This window comes from Cydia pomonella, chromosome 11 (assembly GCF_033807575.1).
Source record: "Cydia pomonella isolate Wapato2018A chromosome 11, ilCydPomo1, whole genome shotgun sequence".
NCBI lineage: Eukaryota > Metazoa > Arthropoda > Insecta > Lepidoptera > Tortricidae > Cydia > Cydia pomonella.
In genome coordinates this window covers 6571068-6596432 of record NC_084713.1, presented here as the reverse complement: position 1 = coordinate 6596432, position 25365 = coordinate 6571068, and the positions used below count along the sequence as shown (strand labels likewise).

At 38.6% G+C, this 25365-nt stretch overlaps 1 protein-coding gene across 1 annotated transcript; it reads left to right on the top strand.

Annotated features, from left to right (window-relative positions):
- The first annotated feature begins 2 nt into the window (after nucleotides 1-2).
- On the top strand, nucleotides 3-25283 carry LOC133522716 (transmembrane protein 39A). The gene is made up of 8 exons (XM_061858134.1): nucleotides 3-356; nucleotides 7724-7996; nucleotides 8190-8329; nucleotides 8826-8924; nucleotides 10026-10245; nucleotides 10871-11024; nucleotides 12021-12160; nucleotides 23639-25283. Exons 1-8 carry the CDS (start codon nucleotides 114-116, stop codon nucleotides 23876-23878), a joined length of 1509 nt encoding a protein of 502 aa, XP_061714118.1. The 5' UTR covers nucleotides 3-113; the 3' UTR covers nucleotides 23879-25283.
- The last annotated feature ends 82 nt before the right edge of the window (nucleotides 25284-25365 follow it).

Genomic DNA, 25365 nt, shown 5'->3' with positions numbered 1-25365 from the left:
GATTTGATCTCCGATCCGATTTGACGTCTTCAGCTTACGTACGTGCAATTGATGTATGTGTATCGCAAACAAATTAATCGTGATACTTTATAAAACATTTTAACATGTGAGTGATGAGTTGTACCGAAAATGAAAGTGGACCTTTTGTCGTATTCTTCCTGCCAGCGGTCGTCGGCTGCTTGACTATACTCTTGGCGAGACGTTGGGCATACGCGCAAGTGAACAACACAGCGTCCACAGCGATCTCTAGACGACGGAAAATCATCAAAGACCCGCTCGTGAAGCGGCCCTTGCCGCCGATTACTTGTAAAATGACTCCGCCGGGTGCCAAGAAGTCTTCTGGCGTCAGTAAAAAGGTATACACCGCGAAACAACGTGTTACTTCAAAGTTTTCGGTTGACGTTATATTCGTTTTTTTTTAATGAGATCCAGCAAACACAAACTTGTTAGTAAACTCAAAGATAGCTTAGCTTTAGGTGCTGCCTACCCCTGCTACTCCTTGTCATTGAGCCAGTCCAAAAAATAGTGATAAGCATACATCACACTTAAGGGGGCATTTTTCAGGCACGTCAGTTAGTAAGGTTTACATAAACAAAACCTAATTTACAAGTACACATACTTTTACTTGGTATTTATAACTTACTTAGTATTTTTAGCCATTCAAATTAAATTAATAATGAATCATAATGTGTATAAACCTCTTGGATAATTATAAAAAAATGCTGTCATGCATCATTATGATAATTTCCAAATAAGCTTAACTGGTAGATTGTCCCACAGTCAGCATCAATAAGGCTTGTGTTGTGAATATTAGACATATAGATAAATACTTGAAATACATAGAATACATCCATAACTTGGTAACAAATCTTTGTGATCAATTCACAAATAAATGCCCTTATCAGAATTCAAACCTGGAACTTCCAGCTTCATAGGCAGGGGTATTTATAGGTTATTATATAATATAACTGACCTTAAGAGTGTTTACATAGGAGGTTACATTGTTTTTCCATGTTTTTTACTCTTTATGTAGAAATACTAAGCTAGGAGATCTACTGAGTAACTGTTAGCATGAATATAAAAATCAATTTATTCATTCACAGTTACTCACTATTACATTGTAAAGTTTGTAAAGATCGAGTAAGGAATGTCGAGATCCGTCGTCGCACCAAGGTGCTAGACGTGAGTTGCGTCATTACCAACCTAAAATGGAGTTGGGCGGGACATGTTGCTAGGCAGAGTGATGGCAGGTGGACTAAAATGTTAAAGGAATGGTGGCCGCTTTCGATGAAAGAAGCCCCTGGCGTCCGTTGGCTCGTTGGGTGGACGACATTCGGAAAATTGCGGGACACTTCTGGATGCGATTAGCTCAGGATCGGGACAAGTGGCGTACTGGAAGAGAGGCCTATGCTCAGCAGTGGGCGATAAAAGGCTGATATGATGATGATGATGATGACATTGTAAAGTTACACATGACTTGTGATGTGATCAGAATGTGATGAATACATTCTGACAATAAAATAAATAATACACCTCAATCATCAACTTAACAAAAAAATACAACATTACAAAAAGCTGACTAAATTGACTAATGTTTTTATATTTTGTGATTTTAATTCTAAAATCAGGTTGCTAACCTGTACACTATTTTTGTTTTCAAGGAGTACTGACATTTTTTTTTAAATAGCTACTGACTGCAAGTCTATCCACATATTTAATGGTATTCTGACAGATGGTGTTCCAGATTAATGGAGATGTAATGTAGCTACTTAGTGCCGTTTTTCAAAAACAAAGGTCTCCTACAGTTGAGAGACTGTGGGAACTACAGAGCAATAAACCACACTCCCTCAATTTTTGGGAATGCATTATATAGTACGGTCGCCAAGCCGCTCCGAGGCCAGATTTAATTGACTCAGCTCGGCCTTACCCACAACCGGTATCAATGTGTTCGGACAGTTCTCCTGATCACCGTACATGCGGTAGTAAAGCGGAAAAATGGTGGAGGGGATAGTAATGACGTCACAAAGATGGCGGCCGGACCTATTCTTTTTGGCGGTGTATCTCGAAAACCACTTAACCGATTTTAATCATCGAGGTGTCAAATAATAGCTTATATTATGGAGATTATTTCCTTTTCTACAAACATTTACGTGAAACCTATAGGAAAAAAAAAAATCACAAAAAACAGTTTTTTTATAAAATTATTATTTTTTATTTTGTAAAAATCTCCGTAAATATTAGCATTTCGCAAATTTTGTTTAATATAAAACATATTGCTTCATTATCAAGGAATATAATGAGCCTTAAAACATACAGATCGAGTAATAAACAATGAAGCTACACTCATTTATTTGCGCATGGGTAACGATAACTGGCTTTTACCGGTCGAAACTGTGGTGACTGTTACGATACGTATTGAATGGAATTTATAGAGTATCGGTTTTAATTACTGAAATTATAATGACAATTATAAAAACCAGACACAATAATGTTACCTTACTTCGACGTTTAGTCTCTTTTTTCGTCTTAATCATAGGTAGGTACATATTTCTTTTTACTTAAAAATTTTATACAGGGTGAACTTTTAACCACCAGTCATACTCTACGCAGCGACTTTATAGGTCATACTTAACAACTTTTACTATGGGACCAATTCCGAAATCGCGAAAAAAATTTTGACTGTCCCATATAAAGGTGCGACCAACTTTACCAGACCAACACTTTTCCAAACTGAGCTACAGCTGTCCGATGAAGTTAAGTACTTAGGACTAACTCTCGACAATAAACTCAATTGGAACAACCACATCAACAAACGGATAGACAAGGCGGGAGTTGTCTTCTGGCAGTGCAGAAGGATGATTGGTAAGAGGTGGGGACTCAACCCGAAAATTACCCTCTGGCTCTATAAGACGATAATCCGCCCCTTACACAGAGTAAGGTGCTCTGGTTTGGTGGCCAAGAACAAACCTAGGCAACGTACGAGACAAACTACAAAGACTTAAAAGGCTCGCATGCGCGGCCACCACTGGCTGCACGAGGTCTACCCCGACTGCAGCCATGGAGGTCATGCTAAACCTTCCACCGCTGCACCTACACATACAGCAAGAGGCCAGTCTCTCAGCGGTAAGGTTGCGAACCCTCAAGATATGGTCTAACATCACAGGAGCTCTTCACACAAAATGCCTGGAAAAGGTGTAAGGTGTATGACGAATTTCCAGTGCTTAGGTCAGGCACGGACCGGATTCACAAACAAGCTATCTTCGATAAAAGGTACAAAATACAGTTATATGAGGACGACAATCATGAAGGACTCAATCCCCGGGAGCTGAGAATCTTCACTGATGGGTCCAAAACAGACAGCGGATCGGGCTCTGGAACCTTCTCAGAAGACCTGAACATGTCGATCACCACTCCGCTAGGAGCCCATAACTCGGTATTCCAAGCTGAGTGCATGGGCATCATAAACGCGGCGGCTGCCATCACTGCAAGGAAGGTAGAAGGATCCTCCATCCGCATACTCTCCGACAGTAGAGCAGTCTTAATGGCTCTAAATAGCCATATAGTTACATCCAAACTTATACACGAATGCCACGAACGACTAATGGAGGTATGTCATAATAACAAGATCACCCTACAATGGTTCAAGGGACACAGTGGATCCCGAGGTAACGATGCTGCGGACGAGCTTGCCAGGCAAGGATCGAATGCGGGGGCGATTGGTCCGGAACCGATTCTTCCGATACCATTTAGCAAGGTACGCTCAATGCTGCTGGCACGTACAGGGAAACTACACACAGAACACTGGCTGAACCAGACTGGATGCAGACAGGCAAAAGAAGCCATGCCTGGCATCAACGGAAAACTCACAAGGGCGCTCCTGCAACTAGGGAAGGTCCGACTGAGTATGGTAACCAGTGTCATAACAGGTCATGGACTATTTAACAAACATCTTTTCACAACAGGTGTCACAGACAGTCCCCTGTGCCGAGGTTGCATGGAGACAGAAGAAACAGCCTCTCACGTGGTGCTGGAATGCAGCGGAGTGACTCCATACAGGGCTAAACATCTCGGATCTCCGAGAGACCTCCCCGAGGTCCTACTCAACATCAAAGGTTTGATAGGATCCCTCGAGGAGCTGGGCTGGCAGGACTAGCCCACCCCCAACATATCACGCAAAATAGGCGCAAGTCGTCGAGTTGCGGAAAAATCGCCCGAATACAATACAATACAATACAATACAAGGTGCGACCAGACCGCAGCTTAAAAAACGGTCACGATACGGAATTGCAGTGACGCGTCGTATGCGTACCGTTTTTGACGCATGCTCCCCACACCGCTGTTTAAAAAACGGTGACGGTACGGAATCGCAGTGACGTGCTTCACGCGAATCTTTTTTGTTCGCAAAACAGTTGCGTCTTTTACGTCACCGGTACGGTGTCTGCCATAAGATCTCCGTGTAATATTTTTTGCGATTTTTACGCAGTTCAATTTACGGTGCGTCAGCTTATTTTAAGCAGCGGTGTGGCGAGCACGCGTCATGGACCCGGGTACGTCCTTAAACTACGTCCAAAAGAGAGGTATGGGCATTGTGAATGTCATCTCGCTTTGTGTGGTAGGGCACAGCCAGTGGGTGTCATTCCAGATCCAAATTTTCTTGCGTGATTCGGCATTGGTCCCATAATAAAAGTTGTTCAGTATGACCTGTAAAGTCACTGCGCAGAGTATGGCTGGTGGTTAAAATTTCATCTTATACCTATATTCGACACAAGTAGTAAGTACTTACAGACCAACTATGATACACGTTTTGCCTGTATAGTGATACATAGTGAATAAATTAATACCTGATTTAAAAAATAAAACAAAAATAACAAATAGCATGTTATTTAATTCAGTAATCACTAATCAGTCTTAAACATAGAACATCATACTTTTAGATTAGACAACAAAATGTATATTTATACTGTGTTTCGACTTGAAAGATTTTACTGCTTTAAAACATAAGACAAACCTACCAACCAAATGTATAAAAAAAAATGTTTTTTGTGATTATTATTTTCCTATAGGTTTCACGTAAATGTTTGTAAAAAGGAAATAATCTCCATAATATAAGCTATTAGTTAACACCTCGACGAATACAATCGGTTAAGTGGTTTTCGAGATACACCGCCAAAAAGAATAGGTCCGGACGCCATCTTTGTGACGTCATTACTATCCCCTCCCACCATTTTTCCGCTTTACTACCGCATGTACGGTGATCAGGAGAAACGCCCGAACACATTGATACCGGTTGTGGGTAAGGCCGAGCTGAGTCAATTAAATCTGGCCTCGGAGCGGCTTGGGGACTACTAATAGTAAAAGTTGTTCAGTATGACCTATAAAGTCGCTGCGCAGAGTATGGTGGTTAAAAGTTCACCCTGTATAAAATTTTTAAGTAAAAAGAAATATGTACCTACCTATGATTAAGACGAAAAAAGAGACTAAACGTCGAAGTAAGGTAACATTATTGTGTCTGGTTTTTATAATTGTCATTATAATTTCAGTAATTAAAACCGATACTCTATAAATTCCATTCAATACGTATCGTAACAGTCACCACAGTTTCGACCGGTAAAAGCCAGTTATCGTTACCCATGCGCAAATAAATGAGTGTAGCTTCATTGTTTATTACTCGATCTGTATGTTTTAAGGCTCATTATATTCCTTGATAATGAAGCAATATGTTTTATATTAAACAAAATTTGCGAAATGCTAATATTTACGGAGATTTTTACAAAATAAAAAATAATAATTTTATAAAAAAACTGTTTTTTGTGATTATTTTTTTTCCTATAGGTTTCACGTAAATGTTTGTAGAAAAGGAAATAATCTCCATAATATAAGCTATTATTTGACACCTCGATGATTAAAATCGGTTAAGTGGTTTTCGAGATACACCGCCAAAAAGAATAGGTCCGGCCGCCATCTTTGTGACGTCATTACTATCCCCTCCACCATTTTTCCGCTTTACTACCGCATGTACGGTGATCAGGAGAACTGTCCGAACACATTGATACCGGTTGTGGGTAAGGCCGAGCCGAGTCAATTAAATCGTGTTTCTAGAGGGCTTTTGAGATTTGGCGACCGTACTAGGTGTCTTCATACCTACTAGGAGGGCTCAACACTTGTAACAATTGTATACGTGTTTTTTCACGAGATAAATTTTATTTTATTATTTTATTTATTTATTCAGTAAGACCAGGTTGCCAACCTGTTCCCTTTTTTTATCAAGTGGTACAGACTATTTTTTTATTTATAGCTAACTACTGACGCAAGTTCATCCACATAGAAGTATTTAAACTTTAGCCACACCCTCCCTCTTAGTACTCTTGTACTTGTCTCATGCCTCTTTAGGGGAAGAATACTAGGGCGAAACCTATCCTACATCTTATCTGGATTATATGCAAAATTTTACCAAAACCCATTTAGCCATTTTTGCACGAAGTATGTCCAAACAGCAAACATTAGTGTCTGACCAAAGTATCGGTTTCGGATAAAAATCATGTTTCGGCCAAAGATTATGTTTGCGCGCCGAAACTAGAGCAAACACAAAATCGTCGGTTGTGGCATAAAATCCTGTTTTGGGTTGGTCACTAATGAATACTCCAAACATATAAACTTTGACGCCTAGCAGAAGGAATTTCTTACATCGACCCGCCTGTTCTTATCTCTTTCGCACGCGCGTATTGTATTGTATTGTAGTATGGGCGATTTTCCGCAACTCGACGACTGGCGCCTATTTTGCGTGACAGGGGGATCCGCGAGGAATCCTATCAAAACTTTGATGTTGAGTAGGACCTCATGGAAGTCTCTCGCGGATCCAAGATGTTTTGCCCTGTATGGGGCCACTCCGCTGCATTCCAGCACCACGTGAGAGGCTGTTTCTTCTGTCTCCATGCATCCTCGGCATGGGGGACTGTCTGTGACACCTCTTATGAAAAGTTGTTTGTTAAATAGTCCATGACCTGTTATGACACTGGTTACCATACTCAGTCGGACCTTCCTTAGTTGAAGGAGCGCCCTTGTGAGCTTTCCGTTGATGCCAGGCATGGCTTCTTTAGCCTGTCTGCATCCAGTCTGGTTCAGCCAGTGTTCTGTGTGTAGTTTCCCTGTACGTGCCAGCAGCATTGAGCGTACCTTGCTAAACGGTATCGGAAGAATCGGTTCCGGTCCAATCGTCCCCGCACCCGAACCTTGCCTGGCAAGCTCATCCACAGCATCGTTACCCCGGTATCCACTGTGTCCCTTGATCCATTATAAAGCGATCTTATTATTATTATGACATACCTCCATTAGTCGTTCGTGGCATTCGTGTATAAATTTGGATGTAACTAAATGGCTATTTAGAGCCATTAAGACTGCTCTACTGTCGGAGAGTATGCAGATGGAGGATCCTACTACCTTCCTTCCTTTCCTTCTTTCCTTTTTTAGTGATGGCAGCCGCCGCGTTTAAGATGCCCATGCACTCAGCTTGGAATACCGAGTTTTGGGCTCCTAGCGGTGTGGTGATTGACATGTTCAGGTCTTCTGAGAACGGCGGTCAATGTCTCTGTGCGAGCGGGACAGCAATATAATTATGAGCGTGCATCGTGCAATAGAGATACGAACAAGCTAACCCGCTTGTAATATGTACGAAATTCCTCGTGGTAACCATCTCTTTCTATTACTTAAACTAAATATCTTTCAGGGGACATCATCACCTCAGGAAGAGGATGTAAACAGCAATGGAAAGCGAGTGGGGCGTGCCCGTCTATCCCCAACACCGGCTACGCTCGACACTAAACTTGCGGACGGGCCTTCCCCTCCCAAGCATATCCCGTTCCCGTACATACCCCACGACCCTGAGCTGCTGTTTGAGGCGATGACGTTCATCTTTACAGTGGTGGCTACGGGGCTCCAGTTCCTCAACTTGTATAGGACGGCCTGGTGGCTTCCACATTCATACACCAATCAATCTATGGTGAGTAGGAGCATGGTTTATTAGATAGCCGGTGACAAAATGTTTAATTTGTTTTGCGCAAAAAAAAATTAAAAAGAGGGTCTAATATATAAGAAATGTGCCCAATGAAAATACCTCGTCTATTTAAATTGTCTGTTTGTTGTTTGTCGATTAGTTAGTGAAGATATGGACTTAAAATACCAATATGTTTCAGAACTTCTACCTCATAGATCCTCACCTAGTGGCATTTATAGTGACGTTGCTGTCCCGTCGTCTGTTGCTGAGTCTAGTAGTTCAGCTGTTGAAAGCCACGCTGGCGCCGCCGGCGTTGCCTCATGGCATTGTGGCAGCTAGGTAGGTCCATTATGAAGATAACTTGCGTGGCGTGTACCTGCGATTAGTGTAACATCGTTTATGAGGATTTACACATACGTCTACGCTTGCTTCTCTATATTATTTGACTCGACGGCCACAGAACTGCCGCCAGAGTTACGGCTCGCGAGGGACAGAACATATGCAAGACAAAATGAAAAACAATTTTAAGATTGTTGAGGACATACGACAACAACCTACGTACCTAATTTAGTTGGGGTCACTGTTGCCCGCCGAGCTTTGGTGTTTCATAACAGGAAATCTACCGATTTGATTTGGCACTTAGGACTCTCGAAGTAGACAAAAATCTAAAGTGAGATTATATCAAAGACAAGCGATAAAAGCGCTTTTTCTCTGTTACTTATAAAGTTCCGTAAAGATTTTATTCCATTCAGACTTGGTATTACAATTAGGTTGTGATTTCTATGGAATAGTTGTGTTTATTTGCCGCTATAACAGCAAGTTGTGTCTATTGCAGAATGTTCATCCTGGGTATGGTGATAGGAGCGCTCGCCTGGTGCGCGTACTTCATCGCCCTCAAATATCCCATTGTCAAGATCTTCTACCTCTGCTATCCGTACGTAACTTACATATTTATGTTCACTACTTACATATCTGATGGAATATATTTCCCGCAGTGATTGTGACATTTAATTCATAGTAATTGAGTTCAGTTTAGCGCAATTTCTCGCCCTGGTGTAAATAACGCAAAACTTATTATTTATTCATGATTCTTTTGCATGCATTTTGGCGCAGCCGTGTGTGCTGTGAAGGCACAGGGCGCGCACTTTTTGTATGGAGCGTTTTTATTCGCGATGCACGCGTCACATTTATTTGGAAGTTTACAGGAAGGGAGGAGACAGGTTAATTTTAATTTTCTCAGCGCAGGAAACTAATTTCTTATCGTATTGGCAGTCGTACATGTACTATGATGTGTAGCGTCGCAACAAGAGTGTGCAGGTTTTAAAGGGTCGGCAACGCGCATGTAACATATCTGGAGTTGCAGGCGTCCATAGGCTACGGTGACTGCTTGCCATCTGGCGGTACAAAAAGTTTTGGGGGTACAATAGATACCTATAGTAGATTTATTGGAAACATTTGAATCTCACGGGCAGTAGAATCGATTGACATCTAATTGGGTACTTGACACATGTTGAATATTATAACAAAATTTAGTTAAATAGATAGGAAATGAGCCATCCATTATAAAAAAGTGGAATTTAAAAAATTATATTGAGATTATAAAAAAATACAAGGCTCCGAAGTCTCAAAAAAAAATTTTTTTTTTTACTTTCAAAAATAGAAAAGGAAATGGTACCATTCGATTCCTTACATTTCATTGAAAAATAAATTGTATGACAACTATACACATAAACGCAATATTTCAGGGCCAAAATGGCAATTTCTTTGACCTTCCATACATTTAGGACAGACTTATATGATGTGACGTCACATCACCTTATCATTTTGTTAGAGGCGTTTCAATCGTCGAGTGCGAGCGTCAGACTTTAACTCTCATTTCTGATCTTTGTGTTGCTTAAATGCCATGAGTCCTATATAGACATTTGATCCTCAGGAAAATCAAGATCGTTTGACATTATTTACAAAAAACAGTCAAGTAGCCAATTCTCGTTATATTATAACCAATACCATTCTAAATCTTAACCATTCCCCACAGCGCGGTGGTATACTTCATCCTCTTTGGGCTCCAATCCAGCCCGTTCCTGGAGCTCAGCAATTCAGACACCCCGCTGCACTGCTGTTCGCACGACCCCGAACAGATCCGAGCCGAGGTGGACTCCCTGCGGCAGGATTTTAATCTCAGGGTCAAGAAGATCATCTTCAACGCGGTAGTCGGGGCGTACTACTCTAGTCTAATACCGTGCTGTTTTGCGCAGGTTGGTAGCTTTTCAAGGCATTTGTGCTAATTAAATAATTGTCCATAAATTATTATTCTCTTTGGGTTCACTGAAACTTGGCCAGGTACAGGTTAGTAGATTTTGATATTATATGTAGTAAACTTTTTTAGGCATTTATTAGAAAAAATGTAAGGTTGTTCTGGGTTTACTTTTGAACCTCAGAACTTATTTTGAAATAAAGAAGAATCGTAATAGTAAATTTACACAAATAAGCAAATGTATTGGACACAATCTTAATGTAGAATCAAAGCATGTCAAGTATTTTTCGTAGTATCTTATACCTTTAAACGAGCAATTCTTGTATATTACGGGGTTTCCGGAACTGCTCTAACGTTTTCGATTAAATTTGCTCTATGGGGTTTTCGGGGGCAAAAAATGTTTGAGTTTTTATGTTTTCCGAGCAAAGCTCGGTCTCCCAGATATTATGATGATATTAATGCCATTCGTAGTTAACGCATTGCCAGCGCGAGCTACGAACAGAGAGCCCGCCTAGCGCACTTTATAAAGTGAAGACTCACCGGTCAAGGCGACTCCTGATAAGATTATTTTCGGTAAAATGTTGATATTATCGGAGCAGAAAACTAATTTTTTATCGTATTTGCAGTCGTATGTGTACTACGATGTGTACCTCGCGTCGCAGCAGACGGCGTGCGTGTGCGGCGCGCTAGCGGCGCGGCTGGCGGCGCAGCTGCTGCCCGGCGCCTACGTGGACACGCACCACCGCGCCGCGCGCCACCTGGGCCGCTGGACGCAGGACGGTACGTGTGTGTGTGTGTGTGTGTGTGTGTGTGTGTGTGTGTGTGTGTGTGTGTGTGTGTGTGTGTGTGTGTGTGTGTGTGTGTGTGTGTGTGTGTGTGTGTGTGTGCGTGCGTGCGTGCGTGCGTGCGTGCGTGCGTGCGTGCGTGCGTGCGTGCGTGCGTGCGTGCGTGCGCGAGTGCGTGTGCGTGTCTGTGTGTGTGTGTGTGTGTGTGTGTGTGTGTGTGTGTGTGTGTGTGTGCGTGCGTGCGTGCGTGCGAGTGCGAGTGCGTGTGCGTGTGCGTGTCTGTGTGTGTGTGTTTGTGCGTGCGTGCGTGCGCGAGTGCGAGTGCGTGTGCGTGTGCGTGTCTGTGTGTGTGTGTGTGTGTGTGTGTGTGTGTGTGTGTGCGCGTGCGTGCGTGCGAGTGCGAGTGCGTGTGCGTGTCTGTCTGTGTGTGTGTGTGTGTGTGTGTGTGTGTGTGTGTGTGTGTGTGTGTGTGTGTGTGTGCGTGCGTGCGTGCGTGCGTGCGCGCGCGTGCGTGTAGATTAGATAGTTGTGTGAAGCCCTTTATGCTCGGGTCCCGCTACAGATTGCGTACGATCCTACTACTGCGCCACCAGCGAAGCGTGCTGGGATTTGTGAGGACTAAAATAATGCAGATTGTATTTGCCGGTTTACATTTGGATGGGTCACCTAATTAGTCATCGTTATCATTTAGCCGCCCTGAAGCTTAAGAGGCCTTCGATTTACAATACAATACAATATAAATACTCTTTATTGCACACCTTAATACAGAAACAGTACAAATAATACAACACATAAAGAAGAGGTAAACAACAGGCGGTCTTATCGCTAAAAGCGACTCATTGTAATCTGAATCTTTTTTTCGGACAAATTCATATTCACATTCACATGCAATAAAATTGATCTTCGGGTCATTCTGGTTCCTAGGGCGGCTAGAGGTTAAATATATTAACGATGACCTCAGAAAAACTCAAACAAAAATGATTACTTCCAGACACGGGGACAGCTAATGACTGGAGCCCCTTGAAGTTATACCAGCGTGGGGCGGTGGTGTCCCTCCACGGCGCCGCCTACACGTGCGTGACGGCGACCGCCGCCGCGCGGCCGGCCAGTGCGGAGCACTCGCGGTTCCATGTGAGTGTAGTTATACAACAGTGGAGCGGTGGAGGCCCTTGCCGGACCCACCTATACTTGCGTCACGTCAACAGCGGCCGCTCGTTCGGCTAATGTTAATATAGAATATAGATAAAGGTATTGTGCTTTTTATGCAGTGTTTATTTAATATTTCATACAAACTTTTTTATTTTACTTTACTTTTTCATAAAGTTTCCCACAGATACAGATTGAATTTGATATTGACATATATTGAATTAAGGTTCTAAAGATAAACAATTGCTTATTGCACTCAGAAAAAAAATCTAGTACATTCATGGTTTTTTATTAGGAATATCTGTGTTGTTCAATTTGGGTGATATTTCCCTCTTTACTTTGATCTCCATGTTCGCGTAACCCTCGACCACACGAGATTTCGCAGAAAGCGTCACATAGATCCGTCCTTTTCTAAACGGGAACGTGCTCAAGACAGGGAGATCCGGTATCCAAATGTTATTTATTTCATACGACCCCTGAAAGTTTCAACTTGTTTTAGGCTTTGTGACACAGTATGTTTTACCTCAGCAGCTTAAAAAAAATAGTAAAAAAGGTACTTGGCTGCGAATGCGCATGACCGCAAAACTAGAAATGTAAAAAGATATCACAACTATCATGACGGTTCAATTGATTATCGACTACATTTCATGTTTTACTCGAAAACATTTCTATTTTCATTGTGTTTTCTTTAAGCATACTTAAGCGTTTGGCAAATCCTAACACGAAAACAATACTATACCGGCGGGACTGGACAAGTCGGCAAATTAGCCCTTAGTGCAGGTCCGAAAAATATGTTTTTCTCGATCAAATCACAATATCGGCTGTGCATCTCGACGAACCCGCGCCTGTATTCGTTGCTGCGGAACTCGTAAAACACTAGGTCCACCTAGAAATTTCACACATATATATATATATATATATTAAATAAATGTATTCTATTAATATGGGTAACTCACGTTTTTGAGTCGTAAATTGCTCGACACGTTTCGCTTCATAATGAGAGAGCTTTTCAGTCAAGTACTGTGTTTAGGCCACGAAGCTTGCTGAGTTGCCAAAGTAAGGTACGAGATTGAAAAGCTTGATTATATCACTATTGTATACAATACTTTTTCTGCGACTCGTCTAAAATAATACTTTTTTTACTTTACTATAAAATATAAATAATTAATGAAAATTGGTAAGTATCTCAGTAGACAAAGATGTAGACATAAACGTGCGACTTGCGCCCCGCCCCCCGCGCCCGGCGCCCGTTTAGTATTTTCTATGGGAGCGTGGCGGCACGCGATTGGTCAATTTTTTTTGATAGTTGACTACAGCTTATCGAAATGAATCTTATAGTTGAGTGGGCTCATACATGAAAAATACGCAATTATAGCGATATGCGAGCTGAATATAATGGCGAACGGTTGTTTGGATCTGTGAACGGAGGATGCAAGTGTCGGCAGTACAGGAGAGCTTCGACCTGTGGCAAGTGGCAATACCGTACTAAACTCCTCAAACGATAATATTAATTGCTAATAACGCGTTTCAGGTGATATTTATTTTATTTTATTTATTCAAACAAAATTTATACAGTCTGAAAGTCAAAACCAAATCACTGTACAATTTAGAGTCAATTTATACGCTACGGTACACAACACTTTACATAAACAGTTTTATAAAATACCACTACCATTCATCGCCTTGCAATACTCCAGACAGATACTACATATACTTGCCCATCGCCTTGCAAACAAATCATTTTCAGGGGCGCATGACAGGCGCATGACGCAGAAGCGCGCGTTCAAAAGTTTTAGAGCGCGAATGAGAGGAGATTTCAGGCGTTGCTGGTACTGCAAGAAGATCATGGTGTCTAGGTTTTATCCTGCTTGGATAGGAAAGGCACAGAGAGCCTCACTATCTGTGCCACTAGGTCAGGGCAGTTGGAATCTCCGCACAAAGTTGCACAAGCCACTACCAGAAGATTATAGTTACGCCTCACTTGCAGAGAGTTGAATCCCAGGGATCCTAACAGAAATTTATGTACAGGAATTTAAGAATGCCTTCTGTATCTTTTCTAGAAGCAAGGCATGCGTACTCTCAGCGGGACTCCACACTATATATGCTAGCGGCTTCAAGCTTACTCCGAACTAGGGCTAGTAATTTAATTGCCTTTGGGTTGTCGCGAGCGTTCTTAATGATGAATCCCAGCCTTTTTAAACAGTCGGCAGCCAGACATTTGATAGACTGCACGGCTCTCTCACACAAATCTGATATTCCTAGCTACGCAATATGTATACTTTTAACACATACGTATGTTACTGTAGCGTTAAAATTACTGGACCAATCTTATGTGAATAATGAAATCTACCAATCGACCCGTTTTTATGACTCGGCTACATTTTTAATACTTTTTTACGATAATATATACTTAATAATATAAACTTTTTCTCTTTTTAATGCTGTATTAAATAAGCAAATAACCATTCGCATAACTTTTTCTTTTTTGTGTCATGCATGGTGCGGAACCATCGGGGCCGATTTTTATATATATGTTTGTTTTTTTACCGTAATATTGTTATCCATAGTTCTGAGTTGTTTTGTATGTATATTCACGTAGTACTTGGGGTCCTTGCGACTCAACCTCGATGACGTGGCGCTGAATAGCGAGAAATACTCAGGATTGTAATACGTGACGTTGGCGTGTTCAAGAGATACATAGTACACCTGCAAAAGAGATACACAGTACACCCACAAATAGATGTCATATACGAAAGAAAAAGTGTGCAAGCTATCAGTGCCCAGGGCTGGAATCGAACCAGCGTCTTCTGCATTCGTGGCAGAGGCCATAACAGCTATGGGCACTTGGACCTTGGTCACTCTTTTAGGGTTCCGTACCCAAAGGGTAAAACGGGACCCAAGTACTAAGACTCCGTCCGTCTGTCTGTCTATCTGTCACCAGGCTGTATCTCAGAACCGTGATAGTTAAACAGTTGGAATTTTCACGGATGATGTATTTCTGTTGCCGCTATAACAATAAATACTAAAAACAGAATAAAATAAATATTTAAAGGGGCTCCCATACGACAGACATGATTTTTTTGCCGTTTTTATAGACAGTGCGGAACCCTTTTTGCGCGAGTCCGAATGGCCGGTTTTATTCGAGTAATTTCGAAAAGAAAAAACACTAAAAAAGTGGCGGATAATTCCGACGACGGACTCTTATTACAACGGAATAGGAGTGATTTCTAAATTCATTACAATTTCTGAAATTAGGTACCCGAATATACTATAGAAGTGTTTCTACTTAGTCGAAGTAAAACACTTTACAAAACAAGTACTTATCTACATAGGCCAAAGGTATGGCACCATCGCTCGAAAAGATGCCGCATATCTTTGGCCTATGTTGGGTAAGATGGCGCCACTTTTTGATATTTAACGAAAGAATAAGGATCAAAGTCAAATGGCGTTCTAAAAGTTTTAATAATGTGTCGAAAGATGGCAGTAAATTTACTGTGGCTACACAGTTTATCTCACAATCCACCTCTATTTCAATTTCTCTTTGCCTACAAGTAAGATAAGATAATTTATTCCATAACAATTTTACAATCATGTCAGTACAGAATAAACAGAGAAATATATGGAATTAGAACTTATCCACAAGTTAGCCTAGAAAGGCTTTGGCTTCTCCTTATGAAAAATCCTATATTTACATATCTCCATCAGTCTAAAACATAACGTGGCCAAAAAAACATCTTGTCAATTGTGTTTATTTATTTCTGCGCATCCTTGTTATATTCACACGCTTTCTTGAGACTTTGAAACGTCTACATAAAAAGTTTAATGGATTAAACGAATAGGTATTTACCTCATCATTTGCACCCAAAATATCTGCCACCAAGGAAAATATTGCTATCCAACCCACACAGCTACGAGCGACCATATTGCCAGATTTATGATAATTATGATGTTATCAAAATCGAATTTACATACTTCACCGCGCTGTACTGATGACTATTTATTTTTAACTAAGATGTGATTTAGACAGACTACATAATAATATAAATACTTAATTATATTTACAGGGTGATTTATCATTAATCTATATATGTAGTAAATTTCATATTTGGGGTGAATTATCAATTTCATATAGATCTTCTTTGCCATGTCTCATTATTTGGAGTCGGCCCTCCTCGTTCGAAGGCACCAGGTTTTTCTGTCCTGGGTTGCCTGTGTGTTGATATGCGCCCGCTCCATGTCCTTGGTAGCGGTTGTCCACCACGTGGTAAGCGGCTTCCCCTTGCCGTTCTTTTTCCTGGTATGGCCTAGGCCTTTTTGATCGTATACTCTTTGTCGCGTCTCATCATATGCCCGAACCATCTCATACGGCTTTCAGCCATTTTTTGCTGCAATGGGAGCGACCTCGAAATAATTAATTTCATATAGTTATACTAAATCTTGTAATTTGACCTTAATTACTTAAAATTCAATTTAAATCAAATATTCTTTGATTATTTGTTAGTATTATTTTTATTATATAATTGTATGTATCCACTAACTAACACGTCATGTTAAACAGAAGCATGTACTTACGCTGGTTTTACTACTTTACTAAGTACACGGTAATTAAGCGAAAAAAACCCACTCAAATGTATTTATATGTATAATTATTTCATTACTTACTCTGGTAACAACAAAAACCTTGATTTGAAATTGTAACATCCTATGTATAAAATGTAGATGTGAATTTAATGTTTCTTTATTACTATTTATTATTGACGGGAACTATACCTAAAGTCCCCGCCGATTTATTAAATTATTTGCTTTTTTAGCCACGGTACATTAAATTTGTTTTAATAGACATGTTTATTTACCTATTAAACCTAGGTACATCATAAATAGTAAAGTGGACTTCGATAGAAAAGACAAATAATGTAAACAAACGAATTTAATTTACCTTAATTTTTTCATAATATCGCACTTTTTGTGGACAACCATGATTTTATCAATAGTTTATATACTCAAATTCTCTTTATTTATATCAATTACTGGTTAAAATATAAATTACCTATTAACCTTTTAATCGCCTTGGTCTGATATATAAGACATACAATATCCAGCCAGCTCATTTTGCCGCAGTCTGATAAATAAGACAAATCTTAGTGTAACTTCTTACCTTCGGCGACACGAGCACGCTCGATGAAAAAATCCAAGCGGTTAAAAGATTATTTCAATGTAAAATAGGTACCACTGTAGAACTATTAGGTTATAGGTACATCAAATGCTAACAAAATTTGTCATATTTGTTTACATTATGTATTTTCTATTGAACTACACTTTACAATGGGAAGTGGGCTACCACTAACTGTCGCTCCAATACAGCAAGAATGATAAATATGGAAACAGACTATGCGTACCTACCCCTGATTTGCTTCTGCATCAGATATCAGATGCACCTTCCCAGTGGCGTAGCGTGAACTAATTAAATTAAATGAAATTAAGGCGCTCTTATAGACAGATTTTAGGTTTTTGAGGGGGTGAAGCAGACGAAGTGGTAAAGCAGGCAAGCGGGCGCCCCGTGCGCCGCGCTCGCAGCAAGCCTACGTCCTTATTCTGACGCCATCCGTATTCTGGTTTGTTAGTTCTGGGATCTTTTCCGGAAATTTATATTGATTATGATTTAAACTTAATGAAATTAAAAATTTGATAATTATATATAATACTAGAGTATACCGCGGCAAATTGAGAACCTAGTAAAATGATACCAAATCGTTTTGTGTCGAAATAATATTACTTACTAATTCAGACATAAGTTACAACTGTCTGCTTTAAATCATATATAGATACCTATTTAAAACTTAGTTGACCTTAAAAATGCAATAGAAGTCAATTTCGGGCAAGTAGTGAAAAAAGGAAGAATACTAGCAAAGCTAAGTAATTTGTGGAAGTGAACGTAAAAAGGTAGCATGTTTTTGCTGGTATTGAGATAACTGAAAACATAAGCATAAGGTATGCACAAGCATATGTAGCTCCAAAAAGAAGATAAATTATGCTATCTTCTCAAAAAAGAACCATGACTCTAACTGTAACGACTATTTCTATATTATTTTTTGAATTGACGACAATGAAGACGATTATAAATTTTAAATGCAAAGGTCGAGAAAACTGCTATTATTATTTATTATTTAAAGTTTATAATGGCAAAAATGCACTTATACTACTACTACTTCGAAGTTATATAGTAATGAGTATAATTGACTGACTTTAATTAATGTCTAATAAAGAATCAGTCTGTTGTCTGTCTACTCTGTCTGTAATCAAATATTACAAGTATATTTGACCCACTGAGGTTTCAGATGAAGTTGAAAATCTGCATACATATGTAAGTAGGGTGACAATGAAATATTTTTTTTTTTTTATTTATTTAGGCAACAAACAGTCTTGTACAAAAAACAATGTAAGCATAAGTAATGTGTTAATAGACCTTGAGTGCCCTACCTTAATAATAATAAGTAGCTAGTCTAGGAGCAGTAAGCGGAAAACAAAGTTATCAGTTAGTAACAATAAAGTTATCAGTAACTTGAGTGAATCTGTATTCATTCATCCATGTATATGTATGTACGGGCAGGTTCGTTGATACTCGTACATACATCCACAAGGGTACACAAGAATATTATATACATAAGTTAATACCTACAATGTTACAATGTTATAAGTACTAATATGCAGAGGTTATTACAAAGGTGTAAGTATAACTACTTTTATTAATGTTACCTACCCAAAGAAACAGTTTGTTAATGTTTATAATTTCGATCTTAAGTGAGTAATAATTTGTTTTTTAAAACTTTCACAGGTTTTATAAGGAAAAATATCAATGTGGGATACATTTATATTGTAATAATTGAGACAACGGTTGAAGTAAGAATTTGAGCAATATTTTGTACGAGCGAAAGGGATAGAAAATAATTTCTTGTGGCGTGCAGTGCGTTGAGGTATTTTAAATAATAACCTACCAAGAATTGAGGGGGGGGCAATAAAGTTGTTAATGATTTTGTAAAGAAACATTATATCAAACTGTGCTCGGCGATCTTCAAGTGTCAGCAATCCATAGTGAGAAAGACTATTTTTATATGAATTTCGACTCCGTCCCATACGGAAGTCGATAGATTTGAGAAATTTCCTTTGTACACGTTCTATTCTATTGATATGACACCTAAAGAAAGGGTTCCAAATGATACACGAGAAATCTAAGATTGATCTGACTAAACTGTAGTATAAGATGTTGGAAAGGCTTACAAACCCTTAATATAAAACCAAGTTGTTTGTAAGCCCTTTGAACAATGATATCTATGTGATTATTAAAAGTAAGTTTATTATCTATTATAACCCCGAGGTCACGGACCTTGTCAACCCTGTTTATATGGTGATTATATAATTTATAATTATGTGTTATTGGATTTTTGTTACGTGTAAATGTGATAATATTGCACTTATACTTATACTTATACTTAATATTATGGTACCATCGAGCTGATCTGATGCATGAGAGAGGAGGTGGCCATAGGAACTCTGTGTCCAAATATCGCAACCAAATTGCGTTTGAGGTTGTTAGAATTGTCTCAATGAGTATTGTTTTCCTTTGGAAAGAAGTACAGTTAAGACCTGTTCCGTAATGTTAATTAACATACAAAACTTTCCGATGAACAAAATTATTTTATCGTCAACTATATTATTTATCCCTTCAAGTGGTGGCCCACCCCTCACGGGTCGATGCGATAGCCAGAAAGCTGTCGGCCAACAGAGGGTGGTTAGTGAGGTGTTGCCATATTTAGTGGCAAAATTAAAGGCTTTGAAGTATATTTACGCTCTTCTAGCGCCCAAAAGTAGCTAGCAAGTTAGACAAGGAAAACATACATACACACGCTTGTTAACGCTTGGTTGCTAAGGACCGTTCATCCGGGATCGAACGCCTAGGTCGAGTTCTGTCTTGATTTTTAAAGAGGTTATTTTGTAAATACACGGTACCCTCGAGGAAACGGAAATATTTTATCAGTATAATCCGCATCGTATTTAGAGGCAAAAATGTCATATAAACTTTTTTAATTCGCCTAGTTTCAGAGTTAATACCAATTAAAAAAATATATTTTTCGTTGTGTTTTAGTGCATAACGCCTTTTTGATGGCTATGTCGCCAGTCGCCACTTTGGGACCAAGTCTAGACTACCTTCTTGACAGATATCAAAGTCACAAGGTACCATTTGAATAGACTAATTTTTAAGAAAAAAAATGTACCAATTTATATTAATCCATAAATTTTCCAAGAACATGAACTAAATATGTTTAAAAACATACAAAAAGTAAAAAAAAAAAACAATTTTTTTTTGCGGAATTGACTTAAACTTGTACATGAAATTCTTCTTATGACCTCAGGAATACGTGGTTAAAAAAAATCCGTTTCCTCACGGGCACTTTTTATGACTTAACCTTTAAATTTTAAGCTCTACGTTAAGAAAATTAATTAACAATTACCTCCAATCATAACTTTCTTTTGTGGTGGTAGTCATTTTTAATAAGGAAACTAGAAAACTGTCACTGTTGCTAGGTTTTTAGTTAGGTGCATGTGGCGAAATGCATAAACATTACAATAATTTAACAACAACAAGGACAACTTCAACAGAAGGACATGATGTCACGATCCTCAGCATTGAGGGACCAAGAAGAAGAAGACAATAATTTAATTGTTCTATTCGAATAGCGTATTTAGTGCTTATTCTAACGATATATGCTTCAATATATACTTTTATACATAGATAAGCTTAAATAGTTGAATTTGTAATATTCTCTAAATCCGCGCTGAACACCCGACGGGGCCCCGCCACGTGGCTACTTTTTACGTTTTGGCTTCTGCTACTTGAAGGGATATACTATAGGCCTTGACTAGTGATTCATCTCAAAATAAACTATTTTAATATATACATATTACACATAAGCACCCTAATGCAAAAATGAAGAAAATATATTTTGCGAAACTTTCGATCGATTTTTCCACTTATATTTTGTATTGGCAGGAAAAATAGTAAAAGCATATCACAAAGACATAACAAGGTCCAAGGTTTTAAAGAAGAAGGTAAAATTGGCTGAGACCTGAAATTGACGGCAGAGTGTCATCGAAATTTATACTTGAAAAAGAAATAAAATGTCACCAGTTTTCATTTCATACAAAACAGAAATAGCATGGTATAAAAGTATTTACCAAACTTTTACAAAGGACTTTATGTTTAACATTATCAAAAATGGAATTTATTAACATTCTTGAATTTACAGAATAATTAACCAGTGAAATAAAAATATTGGCGAGAGGTACAAATATATACGAACTTCCGAACCGAGTACTTGCAAAATTTTGAATGAAATTTGAAGGGTAAAATAGTTGATAAATGTTGTAAATAAAGTCTTAAATGTATACCATATGAAAGTTAATAAACCAGAAATACCAAACAAATTCAACACTTATAACATAAACTATTACAGCCATTTGAGCACTTCCACAAAAACGTGAAATGGTACCTTTCACTAAGCACTATTTAAATCCCACATATTTAAATCCAGTATATCTCCTGCATCCTGTATGTGTTAAAAACGAAGCTGTTCCAATATAATGACTTATATAAATTAAACAAGCGGATTAATTTTATTTGTTTACGTTTAAAAATAGGTATTCAATTTGATTATTACTGTAATAGCAATTTAAAATATTATTTTACCTAAATTGATAATTAAAAGTAGGTACCTCTCACGAAATAAGTACTACTGAATTTTATACTTAGCAGTGTTTTTTAAAATGTACATGTATTTTACCTTCCTCGTATTAAAAATGAAAAGTAGAGTGTTTAACTCGGGTGCAAGGCACCATCTCATCATTTGGTTAATCGCGTTGGTTTGGTTTTTTGCGTGTGTAAAACTTGTCAAAAAAGATAATATGACGGATGGATGTCTGAAATGTCACCGTATTTAAGAATCAATTAGCTTAAAAATTAGTTTTTTCTTCGTAAGAGTGATGAAAACATTGTGTGTATAACATATTTGTGTATTTATAGTGTGATTATCCATTTTATGTAACGTCCGCTAAACTAGCACAGGCCCGACGCTGACAGTGGTCACGGGCGTACTGGCGTACTGACGGTATTGCCGCGCAGGGTAACGTTTAGTAGACAAAATGTTGAATTCATAATTATGAATGAAAAATTTAACGCATCGATAAACTGACAAGCCAAATGTTAGAGTTACTTAAAAGCTATTGAATGAAGTAAATTTCATATTGATATTCATCATAGTACTTCTAAAATATCGAAATAAATACAGTTTTAAGCATATTTTCAAAGCAAAAATCTATCGAGAAAAAGATGAGCCATCGTGTTTCTGACAAGCATACGGCTAGTTCAAAGACTGAAGTTATACATACTAGAAAATAATCGATGAAATCCTTGTACAAGCCTGTAAATATCGATTTAAAAATAGCGCATTATACTATACACCGCGCCTTAAATATTTATTTTCAGGCAACTAAGGCCCATATATACATACCTTACAGACTAACATATATACAATAATAAAAATCTTACACTATAAAAATCATTTTGCTTTGCCTTTGCATTTTGTTTGCTTTGCTTTGGCTAATCTAGCCTTGAGCGATGTCGCATCTGCGAAGCCCTTTTCTGTCAAGGTAATAAAAAGGGTTGGCTTTCAGGGGCCCCGGCCCTTAAGTGCGATGCGAGGCCGTTGGCGAGCTGCCGCGTCGCCTACGCTACGCCACTGCGCCTACCTTCCATAATCGAACGACCCAAGTATTTAAGTTTTTTTCTCGTATATGGTCGGCATTGTCGCCCAAAATGAAAAAGTTAAAAACACTGCAGCAATGCCGGATTTAGAGGTCTGGAGGCCTCGGGCAATAAAGGTGTGGAGGCCCCCTGGCCCCAAATTTTTTCCAAATAAAATGGTAAATTTACCGAATTCTCTATTGTGGGGGGCCCCTCTTTTGTGGAGGCCCGGGGCAGTAGCCCCGGTTGCCCTCCCCTAAATCCGGCCCTGCACTGCAGTCTTGATTTCGCGACAGCAATGTTGCATGCAAATTCCATTATTTGTCAAGTTCCAAATTTTAAAGAAAGTTGATATGAAGGCATAGATCGATTAAACAGCCAAAAAGATGATCAGTTCTTATTATTATGTATTCTATATATTCTCCGCAGAAAAATATACTTTAAATATATTTTAATTAAAAAAAAGGCGGCAAAGCAGGTCTTTTCAATTGTTTTCGTTGTTTTCTTGCACCATTTTTGACAAAAGCACTACTTATGTATGACTCGGCTGGAAGAAGTGTTTTTGGAAAAAGCACTATATATGACGTCGTCGTCCGTTTAAAATTAATCCTCAGCAAGCAAGTAGCTACTTCCGAGCCTCGACAATAATGTACTATATTTATCCACAGACCGTGTTCTCCAACCCGTCAACGCTGCTCTGCCTGCTCCTCTGCCTCCAACTATCGCTGATAGTACTCCAGCTGGGCCTGCTGTACAGCTCCGCGCCCTGGCACAACTTCCTCGCCACCATCTTACTGCTCTTCATCAATTATTACACCCTCTTCAAGATGGCTAGGGACTATCTAGTCTCCTGGAAGGTCTATAAAGCGGAGAACATGATACAGGATAAGAATTCTGTTGTCAATTAAGTGCTGATGAAAGTCATTCCGTGTGTCCTATGTTAGGAGCAAAGCCACATTGGTTGGTAAAAGTTTAATGTTTATTTTTCTTGTAGTGAGTTTTATTTATTAGGATTGACTCACGATATTGAGAATCTGTTCAGTTAGGTTAACTTTAAGTAGCGTTATTGTCTGTTGAAAATTTTGTCTCACAATAAGTCTTATTGAATTCTTATAATTTTGTACTTAATCTTCTATTTCTCAGTTTTTGGACAACGTTCTCTATTGAGAATAATATATGGAATTTTAAAAGACTGACTTCGACTGGCATGTTCTTCCACTCCTGACACTTTAAATGGATTGGACTATATTTCCGGGATTCATTTTGTAGTTAGATAAAAATCTGGTAATAAACATATGTAAATTGCAGAAATCAACAATCTGTCCAAACTTCAAAGTAAAATAGGTTTCATTGATATCAATATGTCATTTTTTCAGTGTATTTTAGTGCCCTCTAATTATTGCTATCTCAAATTTACTGACGAGTGAAATCAACTTAAAACTTCGAAATACAAAACTGTTTTAGTGCAAAAGTAAATAACCACTGAATGTATTTATTTGTGTATCTTAGTAAAACTATGAAAATAAATTTAATTTATGGTATAGGTTACCCTATTGTAGAGTTGAATTGGAAGTGGTAATGATGGTTAACTTAGTAAAGAATTGCAGGGCCAGTCTTGTAACGTGTATCACCGACTAATGATGCTAATGCAAAGATTCATTCATTGTATAAGTTAAGATGTGTAATCGCTAAGATTAATTAAAAATTAAAATTAATTTAATTTTAATTTTTAATTAGATTTGACAAATCTGCGCGTCATCGTGTATGACACGGACTATAGTTGTGGTTACCAAAAGTTGACGTTTGTAAATTCAGAGGAAAACAACCAACAGAAAAATCATAAAACGCTATCTGCCTCTGTCGATCTAATATGCAATAGAGGCATATAACGATTTTTCGATTTTGGCCCTCAGTTACCAAAAAGCAAGGCTTCGTGTAGCGCTGTCTAGTTGGACTGTCAACTAGGGGGCAAGAATTTTTCTTCGTTAATTTTCGTTCGTAATTTACAATACGGTACAAACAAGTACGATTGACAACATAGTTAACTGACCTTTGGTAATTTTATCCCTTGTTTACATTTATACATAAATACGATGGAAACTAATGTTTTATGTTGGTGATAACATAGTTACTATCTGTTTCGTCATTCATATTGCTCAATACATCAGAGACCGTTTATTTATAGTGTTGTATCCGTCAGTCTGTTTATATTTCATTATCATGCTCTTGATATAGGTAACAATGACTTTGCTTAGTGCAAAAAAGTTCATATGACTGTAAGGTAAATTAACAATTATATGATTACTTGCCATATTTTGTGTATTTATTTGTCGAAACATCTACATCATAATGAACCCTTTGGATGCCAAGGATCCTTATAGTTCTCACAAAGTCA